At 43.3% G+C, this 21,192-nt stretch overlaps 1 protein-coding gene across 2 annotated transcripts in view; it reads left to right on the plus strand.

Annotated features, from left to right (window-relative positions):
- The first annotated feature begins 7,548 nt into the window (after window positions 1-7,548).
- Window positions 7,549-21,192, plus strand: part of LOC140552140 (potassium voltage-gated channel subfamily KQT member 4) — a 72,974-nt gene continuing 59,330 nt past the window's right edge. Inside the window, exon 1 of one of the 2 annotated variants that reach the window (XM_072676158.1) lies at window positions 7,549-8,334. In XM_072676158.1, the coding sequence (XP_072532259.1) occupies window positions 8,030-8,334 (305 nt within the window). In that variant the 5' untranslated portion in view covers window positions 7,549-8,029. The remainder of the gene's footprint in view (window positions 8,335-21,192) is intronic. The other variant, XM_072676157.1, reaches the window with a different exon arrangement.

Here is a 21,192-nt window from a genome sequence, read left to right on the forward strand (position 1 = left end):
TGCTTGTTTTTGTCTTTTTAAAAAATACGATATAAACACCAAAGTGAAGCGTTTTTTAATTATTCTATTTATACTTATTTTTAAAATATATATAAATAAATAAATAAACAAACAAACAGTCCCAACTATATTAGTGTATTACAGGAGCTGAAGGTGGAGTAGATCAAGGCTTTCCCTTTTTAGGACCGCGCTTTGCTGTTGCTGCCACATGGGGGCGCCGTTGCTGCTGCTTTTACCCGCTCGTGGCGGCCGGATATGAGCGTGTTGGAGCTAATCTGCTTGTTTGCTCTCTAACTTGAGTTTGTCACGAGTTTGAGAGTCTCAGACCTCTGGGCTTAGCCTGCACTTCAGCCGACCTGAATGTGGGGAGGGAGGGAGGGGGGGTTAATAATATCAATAATTCCACACTCCACTTTTCTCCATATCCCCATGATGTGTGGAAACAGCACTAGGGTGACCAGGTCAGCTTTTGGCCAACAGAGCTCACTGTAGACACACAGGGTCGGAGGTCGTGGCTGGGGGAGTTTAAGCTGTAGGACCGTTGCAGGGAGTTAATGCCTCTAAAATGCAGCGATGTTGAATATTAACCTCCTCCTAGAGCGAGACTAATAAACAGCCTTTACCTCATCTCCTTTTATTTAACTCGTCTCAAAGTAAACTAAACAGCATGAATTTTATTTTATATGAATGTTGTGAATGTTTATCAATACAAACGAGCTTTTTGACCGTATCAGAATATTTGGTCAGATTGTCCTCCTGTCCAGCGTTCAGTCTTTCCTCCTGTTCACTGTTCTAGAATGTGCTCATATCCACAGTGTCTAGAACGTACTCATATCCTGTGTTCTAGAATGACTTACTCCATTTACACTGTTCTAGAATGTCCTTCTGTCCAGCGTTCAGTCTTTCCTCCTGTTCACTGTTCTAGAATGTGCTCATATCCACAGTGTCTAGAACGTACTCATATCCTGTGTTCTAGAATGACTTACTCCATTTACACTGTTCTAGAATGTCCTCCTGTTCACTGTTCTAGAATGTTCTCATATCCACAGTGTCTAGAACGTACTCATATCCTGTGTTCTAGAATGACTTACTCCATTTACACTGTTCTAGAATGTCCTTCTGTCCAGCGTTCAGTCTTCCCTCCTGCTCACTGTTCTAGAATGTGCTCATATCCACAGTGTCTAGAACGTACTCATATCCTGTGTTCTAGAATGACTTACTCCATTTACACTGTTCTAGAATGTCCTTCTGTCCAGCGTTCAGTGTTTCCTCCTGTTCACTGTTCTAGAATGTGCTCATATCCACAGTGTCTAGAACGTACTCATATCCAGTGTTCTAGAATGAATTGCTCCGTTCACACTGTTCTTCAATGTGTTCCCCATTCACACTGTTCTAGATTTTATTGTTCACACAAATTTAAAGGGTTCTCCTACCAGTTCACTTGGTTCTAGAATATATTCCTTCATTCACACTGTTGTAGAATGTTCTTTTCCCATTCACACAGTCCTTCAGTGTCCTGTTCGTTGCACACAGTTTTATAATGATGGTGGTTAGTCAGTTCTCTGTCTCTGTCAGTTCTACACACCACATTAAACATTAGACTGCTGGTGTTAGATGCAGGGGGTCTGGTCTAGGGGGCCTCTAGTGTTTATTCACTGTGTTCTGTATGTTGTGTAACGTTTGCAAGCAGCAGTTACGGAAAGAACTCTCAGCTCTTTGGTCTATGCGTCTGCTGTGGCCATGAGAATCACTTAAACCTACAGCAGACATACGACTGCAAACCTTATCTTTTACCCGGTATTGATTAGCGTCTTCAGTTTATCAGCAGTGACTCCTGGGTTTGTCAGGAGGACCCCTCATGCGATGCTGATTATGTGGATTATTTATGAGCATGGATCTTTCCTGCCACCTACTGCAGCCGTGGGTAACCTGTCAGAAGACTTGATTTTTAGTGTGGTGCAGGAGTGTGATCGTTACCAGACGATTTAGGAGGACCAGAGCCTGGACTGGATCTGAAAAGGGGGGCCTGGAGCTTCTGAAAACTGGGACGGACATCCATGTGACCGCCTTGAGATCTGAAGGGAGAAGTTGTGAGTTAGTAATTTGCGTCAAAGCCACATTCTTCGATTGAGCAATGCCTTCTTAAAACCTTCTTTTTTTGGATCGTTTGACTCCATTAGAAGACCTAATGGTGCTGGTGATGTAAGGTGGAAACAGCTAAGCTTTGCTCAGTGGCAGGTGAGGGAGGGGTTGAGGTACAAAAGGTCTTTTGAGTTGGAAATGGGGCCTGGCACACTTTCTCACCCCATACTGCTCTCTCAAAAGCTCTCTTTCACTCAGACGACAGAGCTTCTGCTTGGTAGTAGGCACATCCCTATGGCCTTCCAGCCACTGCTGTGCCCTTCGGAAACTGCGATATCCACTTGGGTGACCTGTAGATATAAGTTTGGGGTTAAACCGAGCCGAACTCAAAGCCATCTCTTTGGATCCTGAAAAGCTGTTCTGGAATCTAAATCATGGTTTGACCTTTCCCCGTCATTTGTGTGTATTATGTAGCTTTCTCTGAAAGCAACATGCTGTGCTGTACAGGATCTAGGGTAAAGAGCAGAATACTCTGTGGAAGAGAGAGATTTTAAAAGTCAAATGTCACAGTGGGCTGTGGGAAAGGCCCACGGTTTGCTGGACGTCCACCGCAGAGCAGAAGGCCTGAGCAGAGCAGCTGATGTGTGTGTTCAGTTCTGTTAAATGTCCCGCTGCGGCTGTCTGGTGCTGGGTGGTTCTCTCTGGGGCGTGAGTGAATGCGGCCTCTGTGTGTGTGCACGCGCGTGTGTTTGGCCTGCCCCGTCACTGCTTATCCCCTTCTACGTCTACATGAGGCGGAAGACAGGAGGCTGTTCATGACTGTAGATGTGTTTCAGTACAGGCGTTTGGAGTTGACATAAACGTGTGAACTCAGCGTGTGTTTGGAAGGGTGTGTGTTTTCTTTGGGTGCAGACAGTGACCTTTACCAGCTGCTGTGTGTCATCAGCGCTACAGGATGAAGGGTGACCGTCACTGTGTGTGTGTTCTTTAGTGCCTTTGCCTCAATTACAGTAGAGTGTTTGTTTTTGTAGGAGTGACAGCAGGCACTGGTTTTGGATCTTACCAGTGAAAGTCCTGAAAGTGGCCTAGCTGTCTGATGAAGACTCGGTTTACCCAGTTTTGGGTGGGTGTACATACTAAAACCAGTCCTAGTTCTGACCTCTCTTTATCCCCTAGAACTAAACAGGCTGGTTTTGTTATCGTGCTACGTCTGTTCTGATCGGCTGTGCTGTTTTGAGCTTGATTTGAAAAGCAGTCCAAGCTGAAATGCTCCTTATACTGTCAGTAGAAATGTGTGCAGCAAAACTGTCAGTAGAGACAGGACAAGACAACCAGATTCACTGTTAGCGTCGGACACAGATCCGTCACCCATCCGTTCAGTGAACACACACAGTGACTATGAGCACACATGGCCGGGCGGTGGGCATCCATTGCTGCGGCGCCCGGGGAGCAGAAAGGGTGAAGGGCCTTGCTCAAGGGCCCAACAGTGGGGGCTTGCAGAGCCTGGGTATCGAACCCACAACCCTGTCATCAATAGCCCAGAGCTCTAACCGCTGAGCCACAATCCGGGGCACTGCCAGGGATTGTGGGTCCCATAAAAAGATATTACATTGGGCCCTGTCAGTCACAGGCCTCTAACATTGTCCTAACTTTTCCCCCCATACGGCGCCCCTGAGTAGTGGTGCTAGCATCCCGGAAACCGCTAACATCTTGGGATGTTCTAGAGCTGTCGAAGTGAAGGTGTACGGAGAGCGGACTTCTCTCACATTGACTGTCTAACAGTGGTGCATCATGGACAATTGATTCCAGAGCGGAACAGCGACTTCGGCGAGTGGTACAGAGAAATCGATGCGGCACTGTGGAGCAGTTCACCTCTATACTGAACACCTTCCATCAACTATTGCAGTCCATGCCGTAGTGTCTCGCTACTGTCAGCCAAGCCAAGGGTGGTTATTCCCACTATTAGATAAGTGGTCATAGTATTCTGATATGACTGTGTTAAATAAATGAGCCATAACATTAAAACCATCTGCCTTGTATTGCCAACACAGCTCTGCCCCATCAAGGCATGGACTCCACAAGATCTTTGAAGGTGTCCTGTGCGAAGGTGTCCATTAAGAACAGATCCTTTAAGTCCTGTCCAGATGGGCATTAGTAAGTCTTGAACATCCATGACCCTGTCCCCACTTCAGTGGTTGCCTTTCCTTGGAGCACTTTTGACAGGTACTGACCACTGCATACCAGGATCACCATATGAGACCTGACTGATGTTTCGGTGATGTTCTGACCCAGTAGTCTAGCCATCATAATTAGGCTCTTGTCAAATTTGCCCAGATGTTTATGCTCTGTCATTTTTCCTGCTTTTAACACGTCATCTTCATCAATGAACTGACTGTTCTCTTGCTGCCTAATACAGTATGTAGATCCAAACCCTGGACACATAACCCTGGTGGTCAGATGAATCATGATACTTTATTTAGCCTAGTGGTGAAGTTACTCACTTTCCACACAGGAGAAGAGGGTTCGAGCTTAGCATAGGGAAGCGCTTGTTAGCTTTTAATGCTGCATCTGTTAATATAATTGTCCCTTTGGCTGTGCATGTAGTGTAACTGGATGTTCAGCCATTAATGGCTTCTTTATTGAGTAAAATTGTGTGAGTGGTAACGGGACAATTGCACGCAGCCCTGTAATGAGCTGTAAATATCTAAACCACTGGTGTGGTTTCCAGGGGTCGAGTAATGGAAGACAGTACAACACAGACAACACATTTTTGTAATTAATGTGATAAGTTCAGGAGTCTGGAGCTTGTGCGTGACGCAGATGCACTCGCATGTTTAGATGCCAAAGCAATGGAAGCTTTCGACAAACATGCATGGGAAGTAATGCAGACTAATGCATTCTGCACTCCATCTAATGCACCACACGTTCCACAGATGCCGCGAAGTATGCTGTCCAAGAGGCCATTAGGATGACTTGCATAAAATCACATAAACCAAATGCATGGTATTGATTGTTGATATGCTGTCCTTCCACAAACTGCTCATGCTGTAAACACAGCATGTCAGGAGCATACATTTCTACATCCTCTGTGAGCATATTGTGAAGAATGGCGTATAGGGCACCTGTTCAGTTGTTAAATGGAGTGCTCCTAATGGTAATAATTCCATTAGCTTGTATCATTTTCTAACCTTTGCACATTTTAGCCATACATTTGACTCAGACATGTTTTTTTTTTGGTCAGATGACGCATGCGGAGAGCATTGGCACGCAGCGTTTTACAGCCCTGTTTTGTTCCCAGTACTCGGAGCATTGTAGTGCATATCCCCAGCACCTGTTCAGCTGGGATAATCTTGCCCTTGACATAAACAACATGGAATTTTGTGCTCATTCTCTGCACGTGGCACATGGCTAGTCGCATGTTTTCACAAAAGTACAAACGTCTCTCTCTCAAATACACACGTTATACACCGATCAGCCATAACATTAGTACCACTGACAGGTGGTATATTGATTATCTTTGTCTACAGTGGCATCCGTCAGTGGCTGGGATATATTAGGCAGCAGGTAAGCAGTCGGTTCCTAAAGGTGATGTGTTAAAAGCAGGAGCGAAATTGTGAAGGTTAGACATGTGGGTCAGAACATCTCCAAAGCATCAGGCAGGTCCTGTGGGTTTTTTCTGGTATGTGGTGGTCATAGGGGTCATGGGCACCTAAGACTCACTGATGCGACCCATGGAGGCCCCACCTCAAACCTTACAGGATTTAAAGGATCCGCTGCTAACATCTTGGTGCCAAATATCACAGGACGCCTTCAGAGGTCTTGTGGAGTCCATGCTTTGAATGGTCAGATCTTTTGTGCAGGCACAAGGGGCACAATATTGTGCTAATGTTATGACTGATGATACAGATAATTTTGTATGGAAACAAAATACAAGAAAAAAGACATTACGCTATTTGTCTGAGCTGTTGTTCATGTGTTCTATATCAAATATGAATGTTTTAATTACATGACGTCTGTGGTTGGTTTTGCTTTAAAAATTGGGGGTTTGGAGTTCTCCCATAGTTTCTCCGGGGAGGGGTTGGTTGTCACACTGCATTATAACTAACCCCAGTGGCTTGTAGTTTGGCCATCACAGCAAAAACACATTATTCCTTCTAATAATGACAGCGGTAATCACCACAGTTTCTCACTCCCAGACATGTTTTAATGTGTTTTGTGATAAACATTGGTGATAATAGCTTTCATGTTTATTTGGATTTTTTCCAACATTATTATTTCAAAGGAAAACACACACTGCATTTCTCATTCATTTAATTTTGTATCTCCATTCTTGCCTTTTTTCCGCTTTTCGACATGATTTGATTCTGGCAGTTGTTTCCATTTCCATTTCCATTTACGGCATTTAGCTAACGCTCTAATCCAGAGCGACTTACAAGGTTACTGGTATTACAGAGATGAGCCAATGCAGTGTTAGGAGTCTTGCCCAAGGACTCTTATTGGTGTAGCACAGCATAGCCACCCAGACTGGGAATCGAACCCCAGTCTCCCACATGGTGTGGTAGCTCACTGGCAGGTAGGGGTGTTATCTGTTGTGCCACAATGTGTGTGTTCTTTACATTGTGTCAAAATCTCAGGATGACTGGACTGTATTTGGAGGAAGAGTGCACTGTTTCTTCACCCCCCACCCCCCCACCCCCAACTGTCTGCTAGTCCAGAGGATCAAACTGGGAACCTTACAGTCCCAAATCTTCTTAAACCTTTAGGCCACATTTATTAATAAATATATGAAGTATGTTTATGGTCAGCATGCTCATACAGGGCAACGCATTTCTTCTCTCAGCATATTCCAGCAGAGTGGAGTAAGTGCCTTGCTCAAGGGCCCGGATATCGGAGCCACAACTTTGTGATCAATAACCTAGTCCTCTAACCATGGAGCTACCTCTACTGGGTTATATATATATATATATACATAAAATAATGAATAAATACTATATATTTTTTGTATTTATGTAATCAGATCAAGCTGTGCTCTTCAAAAGAACATACTGATAGATCAATGATAGATCAGTAATTGATCAGTGATTGATTATAGTCTCATTGGAAAGTAGCCCCCTCCCTATACACTCACACTCACACACACACACACACACACACACACACAAACACATACACACACACTCTCACACTCAGCCACCCTCCTGTCCTACCCTCGAGCCCGTGTGTATGTGCGTTTTTTTCCCCTCCAGCGCTGTATGCTGAGGGTCCCACCGCGCGCGCACACTCACTCACTCACACTCTGTGCTGTTCAGGAGTTCACGGCGCGTGAGCGGCCGACCTGAGCGGAGAGCAGCGCTGCTGTTACAGCTCGAGCCATCGCGGAGCAGAGAGCGCGTGACCGCCGACTTTCACTTCTCCACCGGCGCGTCGCTCCGGGTTTGGAGCCGAACTTTCAGCGCACACCGTGAGTGCGTGCGTACGCGCGCGTGTGTGTGTTTATGTGTGTTTGTGTTGGCGCGCTCCTCTTCCTCGCGCGAAACTTCTGCGCGTCTGCTCTCTTGCCGCTCGCGCCGCCATGAAGTGCTCTCTCTCCAGCTACGGGCCGGCGCGGCTAGCCCAACTTTTCCTGACGCGCTGAAATCGCCGCGAGCGAGAAAACTGGAACGGCTGGACCATGGTCGCGCGCGCGCTCGCTCTTCCTGCCTGGTAAAAGCTCGCGCAACTTTTCAAGCGCGCAGATGAAAGCGATGTCTCTAACGGAAAGGGCAAAGTGACTTTTCGCGCGCTCGTCTCGCTCTCCAAACAAAAGTCCACAGGCTAAAGGGGGCCGAAGGACTCGCCTCGCTCGTGCCGGGCGACTCGGTCGCACGCGCGCACCCCCTCCATAAATCACTCGGACGCTTATGGCGAAGTCGCGCTTGCCTTGCTGAGGCTCCGTTTCCGCGCAGGCATGCTGGGAAGCCCTTCGAATAACGGAGGCGTGAGGATGCTCGCCCCCCCGGGGCCCGGCGACGACCGGCGAGTGGAGTTCGTGGCACTGGCGGCCGTGCACGCGGACCGGAGCGAGCCGTCGAGCCCGGAGCGCGCGCAGCCGCCCTCGCAGCGCACGGGGCTCCTGGGGACGCCGCTGCCCGTGCCTCCCGGAGCGCGTGCCTCTGCCTCGGCGTCCAGCAAGCGCTACAGGAAGCTGCAGAACTGCCTGTACAACGTGCTGGAGAGGCCGCGAGGATGGGCCTTCATTTACCACGCGTTCATGTGAGTCCCCTCTCTCACCTGCAGCCAGGAAGAGTTTCAGCTCAATACCAGACACTGCTGTTACACCTGCTGTTACACCCACAGCTTTAGGGAACTCTAGAGTGGTGCTGGGGAAGCTCAAGCAACCGTTTGAGAGCTGCAGAGGCCTTTCTGTGTGAGGGGGAACCTGTATAAAGTTCTGTATATATTATATTCTGCACATATTATATAGAACCTTATTATCTGAGAGTCCACTGACCTGAGCATCTGCTACACTTTCACCTGCAGCTTAAATCTATAGTCAACTACTGTTAGACCAGTAAAAGTAACACACTGAAGTTACTACTGAAAACTACTAACTGAAGTAAATACTAAAAGTTACTACTAAAAAGATATACTATAAATTACTGCTTACTGATGTAACCACTGAAAGTTACTACTATAAGTAATTACTAACTGAAGTAAGTTATTACTACAAATAACTGCTAGAAGTAGTGAAAGTAACTCCTAACTGAAGAAACTACTAATTGTAATTACTATAGTAACTATTAACTGAAGTAAGTACTAAAAGTAGCAGAGTAGCAAACGGAGTAAAATGAATACTACAGTCTATTAATGAAGAATACACACAGATAGAAATCATACTCAGTATAATCATTAGAGTAGAAATAGGTGTAGCTATTAAAGATGAACTTAAAAGGAAAATAAAAAACAGTAGTTGTTTAACTGAGTTTTTGTACAGAACTGCAGAGGAACACCAGGAGCATCCAGCCAGGTCCCAGTATGTCTCTTTTGGGGTCCAAAATGAAATGCTTAAGCTAGACAATGGCAGTTGTGAGCAATAGGAGCTGAACTGACAGAGAGAGAACGAAAGAAAAGCCTAAAAAACTACATGCAACTGAAGAACTAGAACCTGAATAAAACCACCCTAACAATTTTCATAATTTTACTACAGACATAAGTAAATAAAAGTAATCTGTCAGGTCCATTCAAATGTTATTTAACTACTTGGAGCAGAGGAAGTAGTTCCCACCTACCTCTGATTGTCTGTTTGTCGGTGGCACTTGTGCAATGGGAAAATCCCAGATATCAGCTGCATGGTCTAAGCCTGATGAATTTTCACCTCTTACAGGCTGAACGCTATCAGAATTCCTGTCCAGCAGAGCTAATCAGGCTTAAACTTTCTGCGTAACTTTGTTTGGGTGCCTGCTGATGGTACAAATCAACACTACCATTCTCCCAACTGACCTCGCACAAAACAAAGCCGAGCGACGGGCCCTGTTGTTTCTTTCTTAGCATTGTAAGACAAGTGGATCCACACACATTCTCATCTGTGAAACCAGTTCAATGATTAGTTTATTTGTGAATTCAGTATAAAATCCTCAAACCTTTAAACAACAGAGATCGATGTAATAAGTAAACATTGTTAAAGTGACAGAACACCCCCACTCCTGCTCCATCCACTTCTTATATGGAGACTAAGCTGCACAAACAGCCTGGTTCGGTTGTTTGCAATTTCAGCCAGGACTGCTTTTAGAACCAGACATAACACAGGGCAGCCAATCAGAACAGAGATTATTTACATGCATCAGTTATTTACATGCATCATGAGATCATTTACATGCATCATGTTGTATTTGGACACATGAAAAATGTTGATACTGGCCCTTTAAGTAGACTTTAAGTAAGTTTAGCTTAGCAGTATGTAAGAAGTCTTTCTGCATTAAGGGGTTAAACCTCTGCAGTCACATAAAAAATAGACGAATAAATTAAATAAGAAGCAGTAAGAGTCCACTGACCAGGGCATCCGCTAAACTTGTGCACCTTTACCTTTACCTTTACCTTTTTCACCTGCAGTTTAAATCTATATTCAACTACTGTTAGACTGTTAAAAGTAACACACTGAAGTTACTACTGAAAACTACTAACTGAAGTAAATACTAAAAGTTACTACTAAAAAGATATACTGTAAATTACTGCTAACTGATGTAACTGCTGACAGTAATTACTATAGTAACTATTAACTAATTAACTAATGTAATAAGCCTTTCTGCATTAAGGGGTTAAATCTCTACAGTCACATAAAAATAAACTAATAAATAGAATTAGAAGCTGCAACTTAGAAATGGTAGAACTTGCTGATTGAATCCCCACACTCGAGTTTCTACACTTTTGTCCTCCTTTCGTCAGCTTGGCACACGCATCAAAGCAGAGTGATACGGCCTGTGTATCAGTCAGCGATTACTGTACATTTCACCGGCCTATTAGGATCATGTCCGCTGCAGTTAAGAGCATATCAGTCTAAGATGGCATAAACAGAGTGATGGCTGGCATGCTGGAGTGAGCGGGCAAATGTAGTCTATTGGAAACACTTAACTCAGACGGAAGGCCGTGCAATGTGGTGTCCAGTAGCTAATTGTCATCATTACTGGTATTGTGCTGAAATCCCACCGCAGTACGTTGTGAATGGGTGACTTCATGTGACCTTGAACCGTCCAGTAAGTAAACACCCGATCCCGCTGTGTGAATTACTGCAGGAGTACAGGATCTACTTGAACGTGCTTGTGTTTTTCTCTTGTGCAGTTATGATGTTGCTGCTGTGGTGTCAGTTTTCCTCCACACACTGTGATCTCTACACACAGAGCTTATCACAGCCTCTCACACCCAAAGTCCGTCCTTCATCTAACACGCCAGGCTCTCTGGTGAGAGGAAACCACAGCACAGTCTAAATCAAGGCTGAAAAGATCTCGTAGTTTTATGTTTATTTTCCCACTCAGAACTACGTCACATGCATACTAGTTTCATACCGCACTCTTAGACATTGAGGTTCCTAATAGAGGTGGGCGATATGCCGATATTTTATTGTATTGTGATAAATTTTGTTGTTGTGATACACGATAGGCTTTTTTAAGCAGATGGATGACGAGGATATCGTCAGTGCTTACAGAACACTGATCAGCTGCATGTTGCACTGCTAACTGTGTAATTAGACTGGTGTAGTGCTGCACATTTTGGCTAGAAAGCACTGCACTAGGTATGGCAGAGGAATAGCAGTTTTTAGAATTTGTTGCTACTTATGGATTTTGTGTGCGATCACAGGTATTGTGAGAAATATTGTGTAGCATGAAAATGTTATTACATATCTCAGTATAACATTTTTACCATATTGCCCAGCCCTAGTTCCTCAGTAGTTCTAGGCTTAAATGTTCTTGAAGCTTTAACTGATATATTGTGGTAATTGTTGTATATTTATGTGAAGGATCTACACTCACATATGGGTCCCTATTTACGGTACCTATTTTACTGCATTTTTATGCAGTACTCTTTATGGGAACTATGCCTTTTTACAACCTAAATGGAACATAATTTAAAACAAAAATGTATCCATGTCTAGAAGTTCCATTAATCTGTGTGGTTTTGTGTTGTATTGTGTTTTAATAGCAAAAAAGCTGCAGTTGTGTTGTCTGTTTTAGCTCACCATGCCCTTTTTAAAGAGAGACGTAAGTTGTGTTCACAGTGGGGGGATTCGTAACCCCTCATTGCTCAGTAGAACCTCAACTTGAAAGAACAACATTTACAGGGGATTATATTTTTTTGCTTTATATTTTATCACAGCTAGCTGACAGAATGACCACTGGGGATCTACAGGAAGACTACAGTACACAATTCTCTATCAATTGGTTCTTTAGAGCAGTGGTTTCCAACCCTGGTACCAGTGGATCCCTAGCTCTGCACATTTTAGTGTTTACCCTGCTCCCATTCCAGTATTCACCAACCGTTCCTCCTTAAACCCCCCTGGGCTGTTTTCATCCAGCAATGCTTTCTTATTTGGGATTTGTTCAGTTTATGAAGAGAATGAGATCCAGCTTTATAAAAGCAGAGCTGTGAACAACCACATCAATCTGACGTATCAGACTTTGTGTTAGGACTTGTCTAAGTAACACATGTAAGAAAGTTATTAGGAAGATAGTGGTGAACGAGGCCCACTATGAGCTTAGTTTTAACTTCAGCTCCTTATTACGTTTTATTTTCTCAGGAAAGCTTTGTAAATTCGTCCTCAGATCCAGCTAATCAGCTAATAAACAAACCCTTCCTCTGCTGAATGTGGTAGGTGGTGTTAGAGCAAGAAAACACACCATGCATGGCAGGGTCCTGCATCTAAAGGACTAGGGTTAGGAATGACTGCCTTAGAGCTAGGTGAGAGGTTTCAATGGATGACTCAAGGTTGGTGGAGAGGTAGAAAGGGGGGACGGTGCTGTATTTGGTCAATATTATTTCTCCCTGCCTGATTTTTATTGTTTTAAAGGATATGATAAATAATGTTTAATACAACCAGGCACATGAACTTGCAAACATGCTAGGTTTAACTAAGTAAACATGTTAAAAAACAGGTGATATGCTAGTCTATATCTGATGTACACCTATCTGTACTTACATATGCTGCTATAGTCTGTTTAGTAGATATTTAATGATTCTAATATACACAATATGGACAAAAGTATTGGGACAGACCTCTTAATCATTGAATTTAGGTGTTTATTCATCCCCATTGCCACAGGTATATAAAATCGAGAACCTAGCCATGCCGTCTGCCTTTTTGTGAAACATTAGTGAGAGAATGGGTGGTATTAAAGAGCTCACTGAATTCCAGCGTAGTGCTGTAACAGGATGCCACTATTGCAACAGGTCAGTTTGTGAAATATGTGTGAGTGATATTATTGAAAAGTGGAAGCATTTAGAAACCACAATAACTCAGCCACAAAGTGTCAGACCATGTAAAGTTACAGAGCATGGTCTCAAAGCACTGAGGTGCCTGTTGCATAAAAGTGGCCAACGCTCTGCTGACTCAGTAACTGCAGAGCCCCATTCCTGCTGTTAGAGCTGCAAAGGGGGGCCTACTCTATATTAATGGCTATGGATTTAGAATGAAGTGCTCCTGCAAGTGTAATGTGTTGGCGTCCCAATACTTTTGTCCATATACTGCAATTCTAAGGCATGTTCAGACAGTAGAATACTGATTATTTTTATCTTATTATTTTTGTCTTAGCGCTCTGGTGCCCATAGCTGCAAGCTAACTGAATCCAGGTATTGAGGTGCGTGGGTCAAGAGGAGTTACACAGTGTGTTGGGAGCTCAAACTGTATTATTGTGGTTAGTGTTTCTAAAGGGTCTTGCCCTTTATCCACGAGCAGAAAGGCTTCTGTCTGCTGTGCTTCACCCACCAGAGTTTAAACAAGCAGTGCTGTCTGTCACCAACTGTTTACACCAGAGGGAAACCCAAGACGGGACAGCATTCTCTCTTTCTCTCTCTCTCTCTCTCTCTCTCTCTCTCTCTCTCTCTCTCTCTCTCTCTCTCTCTCTCTGTCTCGTTCACTCACTCTCTTTATTCCTCTCTTTCAATTCTTCTCTCTAGTCCAGTGTCTCTCTCTCTCTGTCTCGTTCATGAGTTCATTTTTCTTATGTCCGACTCTCTCTCTTTTACTCGCTTCTCTTTTTCCTCTCCTCGGACACTTTTTTTCTTTGTATCGTATGCACCAGTAGGTCTGTGGGGTACCAGCATTATGCTCTAATGTATGGCTATATCATTGTTCCTGTCTGAAATATTACCGCGTATCACTGGCGTTGCAGTGAGTCAAAAATAGATCCAAGGCCTTTTTGAGCGAGAGGGCTTTTGATGGTCGCTGTTTCTATCATAAAGGTATCGTTCTGCAGTTTACTGCCTTAATTAAATGACTGGAGGAACATGTCGAAAATCTAACCTTTTCCATTATCACCAGCCTCATGCTTGTGTTGCTCCTTAAACATGCCTGGGGTGTAACGAGGCCATGTTGGCATTAGTAGTGAGATTGTCAAGGTTACTACCCTTTCAATAGTCTTGTGTTTCAGGTCATGTCACTACTGGTCAGTGCCTGATAACATTATAGACCATATCATGAAAAGCACCATATGATGATGAAGGTTTTGGAAATGAGCTGTAGAAAGTTTGAACTGATTTGAATTTACCAGCAGAAACCACCAGTGTGGATCTGACAGGACTCCTACTTCTGGTGTTTGTGGAGTTTAGTCTGGTGTCTCAGTCCAGTTTATTTGCTCCATATTGCCCTCAAACCAGGAGCAGCTCGCCCATCTAGGCTACGTCAACACTGCTTAAAGAGATTTAACGTTTTGGGGATTTGGGGATTTAGAGACCTCTCTGGTGAGAATGTGTAATTGCACAGAGCTTGAGCGGATGAATTTGAGGATTGCTAGTTTACGTTCCACTTCAGTGGAGTATTCAGAGAGAGGACAGTCAAAAACTGGTGAAGGAAATGTCCCAGTGGGGCAGTGGTGGCTAAGTGGGTAGTGATCCTGGCTATTGATAACAGGGTTGTGGGTTCTATACCTGTGCTCGGCAAGCTGCCACTGTTGGGTCCTTGAGCAAGGCCCTTCATTCTCTCCGCTCCCCCGGGTGCCGCAACAATGGCTGCCCACTGCTCCGGGCAAGTGTGTCCACTGTGTGTATTTTACTACAGTATGTGTGTGTGTCCAACACAAATGGTATATGAATTATGCACATGTGACATTGTTATGAGTATAATAACTGTGTTTATTTTGAACCATTTAAATGCTCAGACATATTGTTACTGCCTACAGAGAAATACATGCATATCCACAATAGTAACTTTTTAGTTGAATAATGAATGCAGGTTACTAAATAAATTGCCATGTGAAACTGTATTCTGGGTTTTTGAGCATATCGTTTTGTTCACTTATGATGAAATATTGTTTCTGTGAGGTGCAGCGATACAGAAATACAGTAGAGTCCCGTAGCTAAGTAAAGCATGCACTCAGTCAGGGAGATATTTAGGTGATCGTATAGGTTGTGTTCACGAAACGAAAGCGAGGAAAGCTTGAACTTTTCTGAGAATAGAAATGAGCTCTGTTTTTGCAACAGAGGCAAAAAAAGTGCATATAGGTAAAACAGCTGTAACACAGGTAGACTGTAGCTAATCACAAAAAATAAAATTACCTGCTTAGCAAGAAAAAAGCCAACACAGCTCACTGCTGAATGCTTCCGGGTCACGGGGCTCTCACCTTCTTTTACACATCAAGCCAGTGTTCGTCCTGGTTTCAACAAGGACTCTTTCTCTTGTCATGCTCACCAGTTCGCAGTAGCTTTCGCAGTAACCATTCTGTTTGTATCAGTGCCGTTAGCACACTGTGGGTTTTCATTGGCTGTGCATGTGATGTCAGTTCGTAAAAACGTGACGTAGGCAGAAAAACTCCCTCGAAAATCAACCAGACACCTCTGTTGTTAGAATGACGCTGCAGGGATGGTTGCGCCAGCACACATGGGACATAATGAGATTTGATATTCCCTATGTTTGATGGGTCTGATTGGTTTTGCCTAAACAGTTCATCCTTCTGTTAACAAATTAGCTGCGCACTAGCATGCCTGAATGGAGTGGATGGATCAAATCTTTTGTGCAATTTAATTCTAGAGGAACTTTAAATTCTAGAGGACTCTGATTGGTCAGGTATCATCACTTTTTAACACTGTATAGCAATTTTAAGCCAATTAATCAAATTAATCTCCCAACCAATCACTGTTCAGTTGCTGCCTCTAATCAGTTCATTGTTGAGAGAGGGGGACACTCAAGCACAGCTTCTCAGAACAAACCAATTCAGACGAGCTATCCTGATCATCCTGAAGGTGCTGGAGTTTTCATTTTATTTCTGCCGCTGTATCTGGAAGACCACATGCACAGCTCAGTGTTTAAATTATTAACAAGCCGTCTAATGAAAGCTACACTTCATATATTAGTTGGCGATTGGTGTGGCGCAACACGTAACACCAGCCCTTGCCAGTTAACTGCCACACCGTGTAGGAGACTGGGGTTGGGTTCCGGGTCTGGCTGATTACGCTGCGGTACACCAATAAGGCAAGCCTCCTAACACCACATTGGCCCACCTCTGTAATTCAAGTTACTTTGTAATTCGCTCTGGATAAGAGCATCAGCTTAATACCATAAATGTAAATATGGGTTACTGTTAATGGTGTAACACAGATTAGATAATCCTGTGGTTCAGGATGCACGTGAATCATGGATTAATCATCAAAGTTCAAACCTAAGAGTGTGGATTACAGTTTTACTGCTGCTCTTACTTTATACAGTATTAATTCACCAAATCTGGACACAGAGCCACACATGCTGTTTCACAGCCTACAAAGTGTGCTACATAGGGAAAAGGGGGTCATTTAAGACAGAGCCTCAGAGAGTAAACACTGCATGCTGCTTTTTGGAAGAGTGAAAGAAGAAATAAGAGTTCTTTCACAGATTAAACTCTAGGGGATCTTCTGCACGCGGCTCGGATGCGGACAGTTCTTGGAAATGCAGCTCCACGGGTTAGGAGGATACACAGTGAGGTCAGTTATTAAAAGCTCTAGTTGTCGGTAGTCACGGCTCCCTGTTACAATCAGAAAGAGAGTGTCTGATGTGCAAATAATTTGCTCCACTCAACTGTTACATCACAAATAGGCCATGCCAAAATTAAAGTCACTAATCCAAAAAAAACAGACCATGTCAACATAAAAGTCACTAATACAAATGAACAAACTGAGCGTCTCTAAATAAAAGTCACTAATATGAACGAACCATATTATTCACTAATACAAACGAACAAACAGACCATGTAAAAAATAAAAGTAACTAATACAATATATATAAATATATTGTATTAAAATATATCTTATATAAATGAACAGACAGTCTCTAAATAAAAGTCACTAATATGAATGAACAGACTGCATCAAAATAAAAGTCACTAATACAAACAAACCATATCAAAATTATTCACTAATACATATGAACAAACAGACCATGTGAAAATAAAAGTCGCTAATACAAACTAACAGATCTTAACATAATAAACATAATACAAACAAACCGATCATGTCAAAATTTTCTGCTATAAACATAGAACTAAAAATAATAAAAGCTAAAATTTACAGGCACTAAAATCACATTTGTCTCCCTGTGGTTTTTTTGCTGATCCAAATAATTATCCGATCCATGACTCAAAAATCGAGATCCGACCCATACTGTGAGATTTGTGATCCATTACACCACTAGTTACTGTATTTGCTTACATTAATTTGAAAGTGTTGTCTAATGCTAAATAATGTCACAGCACAGTGATACAGTCAGTTGGTGAGTTAGCTGAGTTAGCTTTTCTTAACGTAGCTGTTGTCAGGTTGATAAATTAGTCACATTAAACAGGACTGCAGTGCTCGCTATGTGCAAATATAAATACATTTTCACTCGCACAAATGCCTTCATTTATATTGAACCATCAATGACATTGAGTGTCCTTGTTTTGCTTGAAACTGGACTATATTTATACTGAATCAGTTCTTAGATGTATATATACAGAAAATGCTGAATTGACTATTTTTGCTTAATGTTTTAAATGTATTTTTGTGCTTTTCACATTTCCTTGGTGCTACATTTTAGTCTGTTGGCACAACTGATATAGGCACCAAGTGACTCCATGCCCTCTCACCCACTTGGCATATTTTTTGTCTCTGTAATGCTGCTTAATACCTAAACATGACCACCAGCTGGCAATGAAGCAAACCCAGAAGAATGACCAAGATACAGTCATCAGTCTTCCTGAGATCTTGGTCCCAATGATGTTGCTAACTTTGCTAAGCAGTTGGGAATCACTGCTACCCACACTGGGTTCTGGGTTGCGTAGCTCCGATGTGAGGTTCTTCTAGATCACTTAATTAGGTTTGCAATTAAGCACAGAGTATAAATGTCTCCTTTACTTAATTAGGTCTGTGAGTGGGGAGCAAGCAGCTGAATGGGGGGAGGGGGTCTTCCTCCCTCAGGGTGCTGTTCTTTTGGCATGGCTGCTGGAACAGGATAGATGAAATTGCTGTTTCATGGCATTAGCACACTTCCTCTCACACTCAGCGCTCAGTCCCAGCTGGTGCACAAGAAAAGCCTTTGCTTCTCACGATGTTGAGCATGTCCTTCGTATTAAAAGCCCGGGCTGGAGTCGAGATGACCCATGTTTTGACTAAAGCTCCAGCAGTGGAAAAGTCATGTCTAAGAGACCAGAACAAAGCACTTTGTTCTCCAGGCTTATGTTGGGTGAAAGTGGAGTCGTTAAAAGCAGATCATGCTGGGAACACCTGCTGTTCTTCCAGAAAATCCACCGCTGACAAATTCCTCTGGTCATGAACCTGATATGTTGCTAGGACATGGGTGGGAGTCCTAACACTTCATAAGGGTCCAAACAAAGGCCTGGCAGCCTTTAAAAAGGGTTTCTTCCCCAAAAGACACAACTTTCCTCTTTCACCCTACATTTTCCAGATCTTGTCTTGTACTCCTGTAGAAAGATGGCGGGAATGGTTTAAGTTGTTCTCATTTTACAACTCAGTGCGATTATTTGTGTGAGTGGAGTGTGCGGGGTGTTCAGAATGTGAGAACTTGTTCTGTAAACTAAGCAATTGCCTGTGATCCAGCTTGAGCAGGATCAAACCTCTGGCCTCTGGCCTCCTCTATTTCCTCTCACACCGCATATAGAAAATCACATGGTGATTTCAACTGACCCTTAACATTCAAGGCCTTTCTATTTCTCCTACTGTTCTTCACATTACTGGAGGCTATAAACGGGATAGTGGTGCTGATTACTCTTGAACACCAGGATACAGGTGCCGTATGGAGTCCTAGGTGGAGCAGGCTCTAATGTCTCTGTTTTTCTTTTGTGCTTTTGAGCAAGTGCCCATGACCCCATACTGACCATAGCGTACTGTGGCACAAACCCACAGCATCCTGAAACAATAAACTAAAGAAATTTCAGGTAGAATAATGACTGAGCGCTTGTGGAAACATAAAGCCAATTGTTTTTGCATATTTAGGCATATTTTAGTGCTTTAGCTTTACCTGGAAAAAGAACCATATTGCTCCTTCGGACCCTTTCCCAAACTTCACAAAGTCAGCCCGAAATAACTGCCTGCTCCATTTCTTAAAATGCTGCCCACATCCATTGAATTTGGGTTAATAAATATCTAAATAATAAACACGTGCTCACTCAGTACAAACACAGTCTGGTCCAGAGAGGAACTGTGCGTGTAAGAGAGGCCTTACTGCTCGCTTTGCTGTTATGCTCTTTAATAATGCATCATTTGTGCTTTTAAAGAAATGACTCAGCAATCACAAATCCGATCAGCATAGGACCCTTCCCTGGAAAGGTCATTGATTTTTCACCAGGGTGGCAAGTGCCTCGTCAGGTCCGGCCTGGTCTTGATATCGCCCAGAGATCTTAGAGACACAGCGTCTACAGTGATAGTCACACTCTGAGTGTGACTACCAGACTTAAGCATAGTGGTGCCAAGCCACAAGCCCCTGGCGACAGCAGCAAGAAAAATCTCCCTCAGAGTGAGGGTGAGTGAACACCAACCATCATTTCACTGCTCCACAGCTCAATGCTGGAGGGCTTTATACCCCTCTAGCCCACATCTGGCATTAGGCATGGTGCAAATATGTTGAGGTTTATCTGCATCCAAAGAGTCCTATTCTATTGGCAGTACTTCTCTACAGGGACTACACAAGCTGTGTGTGTATGTACAACCTAAAGTGGCTGAATACATTTATTAGAATGGCTGTACACAAACATTTGGACATATAGTGTATATGCAAAATGATGTGTAGCAGGAAGATGAATGTGAAAGGGGTTAAGGGGTTAAAATAACAGTTTTCTCTTCGCTGTTCACTCTTCTGTAGATTCTGCAGGTTCTGTTGATTTTCAGTTCTTGGGTCCGTTGAAAGCACACAGTGAATGCCCAAAATTAGGAATGAACCATTCACCTCATCTGTTATTCCTCTCTCAGCCCCTTCAGGGCCGCTTGTTTGACTCATGCTTGACTCCACATGCATTCAGGACAGCTTTTCCAACCTGCTGTATATTTTCTCCCGTGTGTCTCCCTATGCTGTCCTGCCATTTTAACGTATCCCACCATTTAACTTTTTTACGATACGATCAGGTGAGGTCAGTGGAGATGGATTCTGTTTATGAGAGCATCAGCTTAAACCCTCATTATTTATAGATGGAGGAAGAGATGGACCACAACGCTCTCTCTGCAGCTCCTGTCCACACAACAGGAGATGATACACAGCCTGTCAGACACAGGCATGGCCCAGACCGCCGGCCAGCTACCCTAATGAGCCTTGAATATCACGCTGGCCTGAAGGGTAGCGAGCGGAGGCGGTGAATTACAGGTGTGTGTGCGTGTGTGTGTGTGCGTGCAGGGCACAGCATGGTAAGCTCAGGTCAGTGGAGTGGAATGTGTCACCTGGACGACTATAAATATGTGAGAAGTGCTCTTAACCCACGCAAGCGTGTGCTGACTGTACTGCTCCCGCCATCACGTTCACCTCAACCACTGCAAGTAGGGGGTTATTCTGTTGTAGTGGGGCTTAATGGACCTGAATTGCCTGTAATTCTGCTAAAAGTTTGCCCCCCCCCCCCATAGACACCTTAAGACTGGCACTTTCTTTTCATTGCTAACCCCTCAAACTTGCAGTTAATGCTGGCTTGCTATAACTTTATATGAATTATTTCTAATGTTCTTTAAAACAGCAAAAGAGGAGACATTGTATTTATGATGACTGAAATATTGTATTTATGATTAATTTTGTTTTGAAAAGTTATTGTTGTGTTTAAAGGTTTTTGTGCAAGGATTCAGTGATGTGGAATTTTTGGAAGGATGGTGATATTTCATATTTACCCAGTATCCAATATTATGTACATTTGCCAATAAACAAACTGTTAAAAATGTTAAATTAAATGTAAAGTAAATTATTGTAATTACAATTGCAGTAATTACAGA

The sequence above is a fragment of the Salminus brasiliensis genome, chromosome 3, assembly GCF_030463535.1.
Source record: "Salminus brasiliensis chromosome 3, fSalBra1.hap2, whole genome shotgun sequence".
NCBI lineage: Eukaryota > Metazoa > Chordata > Actinopteri > Characiformes > Bryconidae > Salminus > Salminus brasiliensis.